Source organism: Capsella rubella, unplaced genomic scaffold (genome assembly GCF_000375325.1).
Source record: "Capsella rubella cultivar Monte Gargano unplaced genomic scaffold, Caprub1_0 scaffold_6, whole genome shotgun sequence".
NCBI lineage: Eukaryota > Viridiplantae > Streptophyta > Magnoliopsida > Brassicales > Brassicaceae > Capsella > Capsella rubella.
Window position 1 is genome coordinate 13103593 of NW_006238918.1, and position 10613 is coordinate 13114205.

Here is a 10613-nt window from a genome sequence, read left to right on the forward strand (position 1 = left end):
CACATTAAGGGTCACTTTCTCATTGCAAACAACATATAATTAGAAAAGATAAGAAACAAATGTTTTCAAAAATATTTATGCATGTACATGTGGTATATGTACCTCAATTAATTAAAATCATGTGTACAACTAAAAATATTTCGTTTAAACATTGTATAACTAATTATAACAAAAAAAATAAAAAAGTACAACTTGCCAAAACGAGTACAACTTGTAACTTTGGTACAACTAGTGCATTTTGGCGGCTACACATGTATCTTTTGGCGGCTACACGTGTCTAATGTGGATCACGTGTTTGTTGTTTGGTCCTTTTATTTTTTATTTTTATTTTTCCTACACTTAAGAATTTTTTAAAAAATCAATTTCAAATTGAAATTGAAAGAGGGAATCGGGAATCGGGTATAGCTAGGATTTACTGTCCTTTTACTCTCTTCACTTCTTCTCCTTCTTTCTTTCTGGGTTGGTGCGATTTCGTCTTTTATTTTGGGTTTGCTATTTATGAGAATGAGCTGCGAATCTGGAGCATCGGGAATCTTATGTGGGATTTATGTGGTTCTTTTCTTGTGACAGGGCTGGAAATATCGTACAATAAAGTGTAACTTGTTCTTCGTAGTACAACTAAGTATAACTTGTTCTTCGTAATGGTACAACTAAGTATAACTTGTTCTTCGTAATTGTACAACTATGTATAACTTTTTCTTATCGTACGATATGATTGTAATTTTCCCTATTGGCTTAACTTTGTTGGCAATTTGAAGTTAATTCGTGTATTTGGATTGTATTGTATTGTTATAAATCTTGTATTTTGTAATAGTACAACTCGTATCTAATTATACCAAGTTGATCTTTTCAATGCAGTTGTACCTAGTTTACCTATAAATGGACTCAGAAATTTAACAACCAACATTAAGCTAAACCAGAATAGTTCAAAGACACACCAATCCAAAAAAAAACACAACAAACCACAAACATATCTAAAGAGTTCACATATAATATGATTCAAAAACACAACATAAAATAAATCAATTTCTTAGTGAAAATAAACTAGCTTTGTGAGTGAACATATACGCTCCAATCTCCATCACATCATCTGTTTAAAGGGATTAGGGGACTAAGCTGTATTGAAAATTGAGAATAATGAACTTGTAATTCAAGTAATCCCAATACAATTTGATATTGTCACCTTCCTTTAGGCCTAATGACTTCCTCTTTTTTTCCAACCCGTTTCGAGATAATAGTCTCTTGAGGAGTTCCTGGATTTTAGGGTAACAAAGTATGAATTGTTTTTAGTGATGTCTAGAACTTCGAGTTGAATACCCTTTTTCAGACCTTTCTTCGTTTCATCTTTCATCTTTGTAAAAACTAACTGAATTTGGCTGTTGGGTAATTGCAAGCGTCCATGTTTGTCAAAATCAGTATGTGATAGAGCTTTTGATATGATCATATCTCCATTTATTCTGAAGTCTTCCATCTTTAAATCACCAAAATAATATGAACAGGTTTGGAGAGATACTGATAACAAAGAATGCTATATATGCTATATATATAGTTCTAAGTAAATGTTACTTTTATAGACTTTAGTCTTTCTTTCCTTTAAATAGTCTAAAATGATAGTTTTAATATTTTGCAAATTTTACTAGATTATGAAATATTTATTATGAGATTTCCTCAGCCATGCACATATTTAAATATAGTTCTAACCCCAATCTGACACATAATATTTATATTTTCTTTAAAATATATTATTTAGCAGGGGATTAAATTTATGTTTCAAACCTTTAAATGCATATAGTATTTATGTATCCTTAAAACTAAATCTTAGGTTACTAAGGTAAATGTTATTTTATATTTATGAGATTAAATGATGGATAAAAAGAAAATTTTAGGAGATACACAGACTTTAATCATCTATATCTTGTTCCTAAATAATTACTAAAGAGAGAAAATTTTATTCTAAAATAAAGAATAAAGAGAGAAAAATAATAATTAAGTTACTAAATAACATAAGATGACACTCATAATTAAAAAAGTTGCAATAAATATTTATATATATAAATATAAATATTTATTGTGTTATTTCTTTTTTTTGTTTTTATTTATTGTGGTTATTATTTTTCTCTCTTTACTCCTTGTTGTAGAATAAACTTTTCTCTCTTTAGTATTAAATATATATACTTTTTCAAAAGAAATCACACAATTAGTCACTTTCAAAAGTTTCGAAGATATGGGAAAAACATTGTGCTACTATAGACTTTAAAAGTTCCCTTAATACTGTGCTAATGCCACCTCACTAAATACAACTTACATTCTCTCTCTGAGCGGAAGGCTAGAATGCCACTTTGTGAGAAAAGCAATCGGAGTGCCACTATAAATGTGATATTCTCTAATTACGCCTGATGAAATTGTACATGAAATGGTCGCATTATCTCATTATCGTAATTTTTAACATATTCTTGACTCCTTGTGTGAATTTATTTTGTCCATGTGGATCTGTCCATATATGTGTAATACTCCGAGCGTCACCTCTCCTAGTGGATATTATGTTCACTCTCAGCCTATGCACCAACATTTCTTAATGGGCTCACATTTTTTAATGGGAATCACGTCTTCTATAACACTATGACCATCAACTCTACCATCAAACCAACTTTTAGTTTTACAAAATACAATAATTTTCAAAAAACGTTGCCAACCATAGTAAAAAGGACAAAAATGTCTCTAAATGTGAAAGGTGGGAGTAGCAATACGTGTAACTTTTTATATTATGAGTGTCATCTTATGTTATTTAGTAACTTGTGTATAACTTGGTATATATATATATTTATTTATTTATTGTGTTTTTCTTTATTTTATATAGGTTCCGATCGGTTGTAAAATTATCAATTATTTTATATATTTATTATTTTTAATTTTTTAATTTTTTAATATTTATATTATATAAAAATTGTCAATAGTTATAATATTTTAAACTTCTTAAAAGATTTTAATAATTATAATATTTTGAAACTTTAAAAAATCTTCATATTTTAAATTTTTTTATTTTCTCAAATTTAGAACTGGATTATACCAAATAATAATTTTTTTTTATATTTGGAAGTTTTCTAAATCAACATTACTGCTTATTCGTAGTTTGAAGCATGTTAGTCTTATTTATAATGATTTGAACTATTGTCAAAAAATATTTAGTCGATGTGGGACGTTGTCTATACACCTTTTTTGTCAATCGAATAATATGTGTGCTTTGAAAAGTTTAAACTACAACATATATAAAATCATTGTTAAACTTTTAATAAAAAGAATTATAAAAAAATAGTTATAGTCCCCAATTTACATCCATCAAAATTCTTTATCAAATTTTCTTGAGAAATACCCTGAAATAGTACTAAAAAATGTTTTATGGATAATAGTAGCATACGCTTTATAAATTCTAAAAATAACACTAATTAACACAATTAAAATATTTTAAATATTTTTTATTTTTATTTTTAAAAGTTTGGGTTGACTATTCTACATTTAAGGTATAGTTTTTAGGGATTTGATTTATTAATTATAGTTTATGATTTAATTTTTAATTTTTAATTTTTTAATAAGGTGCTAGTTTAAGAAAATATGAAAGTGTGTCTCGTTGTTGTCTTGTCCTATAAAAGTGTCTCAGTTCGGACGAACTCGTTGGACTGGACTTCTCATTTAAATAAACCAGATGTCCGTTAAGCGGCTGAGTAATAGTAACCAAAATTAGGCCCATTATATAGTAACCGAAAGCCCAGTAATGTTCCATGTTGGGTTCCTCTTTGGATGATATTGTCTACTCTAGTTTAATAAATATTTGCATGTTTCTTGAACCAAATCTTTAGGTCGATAATTTCACAAATTAAACATGAAACTGAAAAGCTTATACACACACAATAGATTTTATTAATGAAAAACGTACAGCCTCGTCTCCAAGGTAACATACAACAGCAAACCAACAAATTAACACAAACCACACACATAAAAGTGTATTATTATTACACAGACACAATTTGACAAAGACACGACAAGTTCTCATCAGTTTCTATATAAACCGATGATGCATGCATGCCGAGCGTGGACTTATAGTCACATCGCCTTTTATTCTTCACACAAGCTTCCAAAAGCTTTTTTGTTTTGTTTCATATCATTACATAATCATACAGTAACAATAACAATCAAAAGACTTGTGATTAAACACAAGTCTTTCTCATGCACAACTCACTTAACGACGAAAGCTCCTAACCTGACGAGGCGGGTCAGTCTCAGTATCGTTAAGCTTAACACCTGTGTAGACAGCTGCACCGGATATGGCACCAAGTGTTGGAGCCACCAGATAAAGCCAAAGTGACCTGTAGTTTCCTGATGCAACGGCTGGTCCAAGAGTCCTCACTGGGTTCATAGATGCACCCGTCGATGGCCTGTTAAAAAACTCCCAAGTGTTATTGTGTTTTAGAAACGTTTTTTTGTAATGCAATATTGATTCTTTAAAATAAGAAGCTTCCTTGTAACAAAAAGCATATAATATGGACATACCCTGCGACAAGAATATTGAGCATAACAGAGGCTCCAACAGCTATACCAGCTAACTCTCCAACCTGCTCATTAAACCCAATCAAGAGAAGTTCATTAAGGTTTGCTAGCTACATAAATCATTATAACTGGCTAATTATTTTTCTTTATTTGAAAATAATGTTAAATTATATTCAAGAAAAATAAACGTTTTTACAACTAATGCGACATAAATTATTAAACATTTAAATTGAACATTTTTAAAAAGCTAATTTGTTTAAATAAACATTTTTTTGCCTACGTTTAAAGAAACATTTACAATTGTAAATATATATATATATATATGCAATTTCTTCTTTTTAGTAATTTTTTCTGTTATATTATGAAAAAACTTTAGTATATTAAAAAAAATGAAATATTGAACTGCATGCATGTAAACTTAAAAACATGCAAAACATTTTAGAGAAAGAGGGACTTACGGCACGAGTGTCGGTAGCGACGGCAGTGACAACAAAGAGGAGAATGAAAGTGATGATGAACTCAAGAGCAAAAGCTTGTCCGATGCTAACAGATGGAACAGTGACACCACCGGACATGAAAGGATGGAACACTCCTTTAAGTGCGAATGAAGCGCAAATGGAAGCTGAGACTTGAGCCGCTATGTAAGCCGGCACGTGAGCCCAAGGGAAGTGTCTTAGTGCTGCGAATGCTATGGTCAGTGATGGGTTTAGATGAGCCCCGGAGATGTGACCCGTTGAGAGGATTATGATCATCACTGCGAGTCCAGCGCATGCAGCGTTACCGATTAGGGTTTCTGCTCCGTCGTATTTCTGGTTCACGATTGGACCGGCCGTCGCGGTGAATATTAAGATGAATGTTCCGACGAACTCGGCTCCAAGCTGCATTACATACACCAAATAGCAATGATGAACATGTAATAGAGAAATAGAGGCTAGAAAGGGAGAGATATAGTTATTTCTTGTGTAACAAGAATACGAGAATAAGCCTTTTGTGTTTTTTGAAAATGAAATTTATTCATTTTTAGATGCTTTTGAGTTTTTTTTTTTTTTTCGATTATTCAGGGTAAATCCCCAGATTTATGTAAAGATCCGAAACTAATCTCCGGAAAGAGAGTATTCCACGGATAAAGTAAATCACACCGAAATGAGACCATGAATTAGTTCAATATATCCAATATCTTTACTGTTTTGTAATCAATATATACAATTTAAATATAATCAAAATCATACCGAAATGAGACCATTAATTAGTTCAATATATCCAATATCTTTATTGTTTTGTAATCTATGAAAATCTTTGTAGATAAAAAAAGTAAATAAATACTTATCTAATGTTTTTTTATCAAAGAAGAGTAGAAAACTATATACTATGTTAACCCATAATCACTAGCTAGAGGACCATTAAATTAGTTCCATTTCTGGTGTCCAATTCGAAAAAACTCATCATTAGTATTTACTAAAAATACAGTCAACGGTTTAAGTATATAGCGTATGATCTGTCCATATCCGCACCCCACGTTCAAGAATCAACGAAATCAAAAATATTAATCATACGTTATATAACTATAATGAACAAAAATCACAAATAATTAACACTAATTATTATAAGAAATATCAATACTAATCTAAACTCTAGAGAGTAATCATATGATTGGTTTAATGATAAAAGAGGACAAGAGCCGTGGATTGCGCAAAAACAAAATACATCCCGTGGCTGATATCGTCATGGACATGACTCAAAAGAAACAAAAACGTTCACAACAATTAAATGAATCTCAAAAGACCTAACCAAACCATACGTACGTTACAATGCATAAAAAGTCTTTCACAATAACAAAAGTTAAAATAAATTAAAGTTGATGTAATATTTAACTAATTCGTATTCGTCATTACAAAACAAAACCCATTAAAATCTAATTATTTGCGTGACCATTATATCTATGCAACTTGTTTGTTTAATTTTCAATAAAACCAAATTTAATGTTATCGTAGTCAAAGACTATTATTATAAGCTCATTGTCACACAAAAAAAAAACATTATACTAATTAATCCATTAAAAAATATCGAAGATGAGGAGAGTCGGTGTTTTAGCAAATAAAATAAGTTAAGAGTTCGAGTTCAATACAAGTATTATTATTTTTTTTTAGACTTTTTTTGTTTTTTACATATGTCATACTATTATTTTATCTAAGACTTTTTTGTTTCTTGCTTTTTTATTTTACATCTCTTTTCTTATTTGACAGTTCTGATTTTAATTTTCGGTTGAGACTGTTAGTTCATGTCGTGTTGCAATCTCCTCCAAGTGTGTGACGTAAACACCTAATGGTCTTTTTCGATATCTTATTAAATTAGACGTATGAACATGATAAAAAAATCGGTTACAAAAATAAAGAAATGTGTAATGTTTATTTTATCAAATAAATCCGATTTTTGAGTTTCCCTATACTATAGAGATCTTCATTTTTTCCCCCCAATTGATATAAACTCGTTTATTCATTATACTAGTATTTTTCCCAACGTGGATTTCGATGACATTTTTAATAAATGGACCAACAATTTAGAACTTTTTTGTTACAAGAAAAGAAAATATGAGAATATCTTTACTTTATAAAAGTTTTATAACTATTACAAAATTTAGACTTACAAAGGTTTCCTAATTTATTTACTCATTCATATTTTCTTCATAGACTTTTAATAACAATTTCTAGTAATATTTATGATCTTATAGATGATAATATTTTGTTCTCAAATATAAAACAATGATCATGAATTCGAATGGTATTAAAAATTATATGTATCTAAATCTTTAGTTAAAGAAACAAAAATGTTAAAACGGATAAATTAACACAACTTGGCGTAATTATAAACCGTACTATATAAACTATATAAAAAAATTCAAAATTATTTATTTAAGTCAATCAGTTATAGTTGTCCACACAAAAAAAAATTTAACAGATGATATTTTTGTCTACAATAATTTAATATATTTAGAATTTAGAGAAATAACCAAAAATAAAATATAAAAAATAGAGCAGGATGACTAACCTTGCGAGTGAGGGAAACATCAGGAGAGGGAAAATCGGTAAAGCATGTGTCATGTTGACCCCAAGTTGATCCCATCACAGGCAAGCATTTGCATCGAGGCACTGGTTTCCGATGATCGAACGACATCGAATCCACTCTCATTCCCGTTATCAGCGGTCCTCCGGGCGTCCCCGGGGTTCCCGGGGTCGGAGGAGCCATCACAACCACCGAACCCACCTCAGCTTCCGGTGGAGCCATAAATTTCCAAAACGTCTTCTCTTTTTTTTTTTTTGGTTTTTTTTTTGTAATAAAATGCCTAAATTCTAATATTTTTTTTGGTTTTTTTTTTGGAGGGTAGGGTGATAAATTGATAGAGACGAAATTTACATGATTTTGAAGTTTTTATAAATTTGGGTTTACACTTGAAACTTAAACCTCGCCAGGACCGGTTGTTTCACCAAACACAAAAGTCAAAAACTATAGAGAGATCAATAAATGATACACTTGAAATTTTTTTGGTTTTTTTTTTTTTTTTTGAAGGAGCGTAAAATGGATCTAGGACTTAAATTTACATGCTTTGAAAGATTTTTATAAAGCTGTTACTACGTTTTAAGAAGAATAAGAACAAAGATAGCCACCTCACAAAGACAAAACCAAACTCAAAAACCCAAACTTACAAAAAACACATCGAAGAGAAGTTGATGATCAGGTTCTTGAAACTGAGGTTTTCTAAAAAGAAAGATATATAGAGAGAAGAGAAGTTGTATGGAAGAAGATGAAGATGATGGGTTTGGTTAGTCTTTGAGCTTATGTTATATTTATATGTGTTTTGTATTTATATAGAAAACGAGATTGTTTATGCATTAAACCTCAAAAAAAAAAAAAAAAAAGTCAACTCCAATATCTTTTTTATATAATGTAACAACAGCTTCATTCATGTTATACTGACTCTCTTTATTATGTTGAGATTTTGATGATCTGCTAGAGTCACTTGTAGCTTTTGTGACAGGCATATTCGTTACCGTTCGATGTAAGTGATTCTCATTCCGTGTGTGATGGTTAGGAATACGCACATGCACCGTGACGGTATCACTCATTCGCCACCCCACGACCTTTCCAATAATTGAATTATATATAAAATTTTCTCTAGGGAAGAGAGCGATTGATTCGTGTAACAAATTATTTTTTAAGAGTGTACCAATTTGATTTTTGTAGTTTTTAAGTGTGAAATAACATAAATAATAACATTCTTGTTTGTAAGATATTTTCTCTTTAATTTAACAACTAAGCTATAGTCATAATGATATATGAACAAAAAGATATGGGTTATATAATTATAAGTAAATATGCATGCGTCAATGGAGAAATACACTAAAAAAAAATGACTATATTGTATCACAAATTTAAGTGATCTTATTTTAAATTACTTTTTAATAAGTGAAGCAAATATAAATAATTTAACATCAATTACATTACTGATGCTAATATTAACTAATTTTCATCAATTATTTAAAACTGATTCAATTTCTAGTAGATTGTGTCACTTTAAAAAAAATTGATGTAAAATACATATTTACATCATTTAGATAATTGATGTATGTATTTTTTTGATAAAATCGATTTTTTAAATGATACAAAATTAACATCATAAAAATGTGATGCTAAAATAAATTATATTAATAGCATCAATAAATTATATATATTTTTAGAAAAACGAGGTAATTAGAAAAAAATTCATAAATTAAGAGAATATAATTTTATTTAAAATATTACTTTTCGAAATATTTTTTTGTTTTCATAATATTTTAATTTACGATTGTGTTCTATATTTTAAATGTCAAAAATAATTTTTACTTTTTCTCTAAAGTCCTCATCTTTTATATATTATTTTCTTCAATTATGTTTAATAAACTGTTTTATTAAATATAAAATCAAAAATCAAAATATCACCAACTAACCCACGATCTCTAAATATCAGAGAACTCATTTTATGTATAAATATTTTCTGAAACGTTTCTCTCCATTTCACAAAACACAAACAAAAAATATGAAAATCATCACACAACAAAAACTCTTCTCTGAGAATTTTCAAAGAAGTTTTTCTTTCCAAGCATACAACTCCAGGTGAATCAAGTTATATATAGGTTTACATTTCTAGAAAATCATATCGATAAGTTCATCTTCTAAACCCTTTCTTCTTCTTCTTTTTCTCATTGTGTGTTTATTGGTTTTCATACTTAAGACATTCTTGCGGTGAAGAAGGAAAAAGATACTTTAAAGCAAGAGTTTTTTTAGAGGAAGAAGATTTGAAGTTTTTTTTAGAGGAAGAACTGAAATTTCTCAGAAAAAAGAACAATTAACAAAGGAAGAAGCATAGAGCAAAGGAAGATTGATTATTCATGTGTTTAGACGTGAGAAACCAAAACCCAATTGTAATATTATTTTTTTAAATAAAGATTTGATTATTCATGTGATATATTTGATTAGATTTTTAGTGGATATATTGTAACAAGATTTCGAGAGAAAATATCCACCATAATTTTGCTATATATTAGGAAAAATAACAAACGAACAAATAATTAGTAAATGTATTAAAATAATTAATATTTTAATTTAATAATAATTATTTCGTAATTAAGTATATTATTTCGTAATTAATAATTATATTTTTTAAATTAATTATATTAGTTTGTTTAAAATTGATATATATATATATATATAATTGACATCGATTATGATAACCGACACAAATAATAACATCACTTTTACAAATTGATAGGAAATATAGTATCATTTTTGAAAATTGACTTGTTATTAATATCAGTTATAAGAACTGATACAATTTTTCTTTTTTTGCATCAGTTGATTAAAAACCGATGTGAATTATTTGCATCGACAATATAAGTATCACTTTTATAAGTGATGTAAAATTTCATTGTATCACTTATAAGTAATGTAAAGTTACAAAATAAATGATTCAATCCACTCATTTTTTTGTAGTGATATAATCAAGGTTTCTTTTATGAACGACTTTAAATGGTAATATA

At 28.6% G+C, this 10613-nt stretch overlaps 1 protein-coding gene across 1 annotated transcript; it reads right to left on the reverse strand.

The window, feature by feature from the left end:
* Positions 1 to 3884: 3884 nt before the first annotated feature.
* LOC17882733 (probable aquaporin NIP5-1) lies at positions 3885 to 8428 on the reverse strand. The gene is made up of 4 exons (XM_006288251.2): positions 7588 to 8428; positions 5001 to 5420; positions 4546 to 4607; positions 3885 to 4430 (listed from the first exon to the last, which is right to left on the reverse strand). The coding sequence occupies exons 1-4, from the start codon at positions 7822 to 7824 to the stop codon at positions 4235 to 4237; spliced, it is 915 nt and encodes a 304-aa protein (XP_006288313.1). The 5' UTR covers positions 7825 to 8428; the 3' UTR covers positions 3885 to 4234.
* Positions 8429 to 10613: the final 2185 nt, after the last annotated feature.

Bases quoted from the DNA above. Each gene is read 5' to 3' on its own strand.
- LOC17882733 (XM_006288251.2), bottom strand. From the start codon at position 7,824: ATGGCTCCACCGGAAGCTGAGGTGGGTTCGGTGGTTGTGATGGCTCCT. The intron at 5,421-7,587 runs GTTAGTCATCCT...TATGTAATGCAG, and splicing joins ATGTTTCCCTCACTCGCAAG to CTTGGAGCCGAGTTCGTCGG. The intron at 4,608-5,000 runs GTAAGTCCCTCT...TTTAATGAGCAG, and splicing joins TCGCTACCGACACTCGTGCC to GTTGGAGAGTTAGCTGGTAT.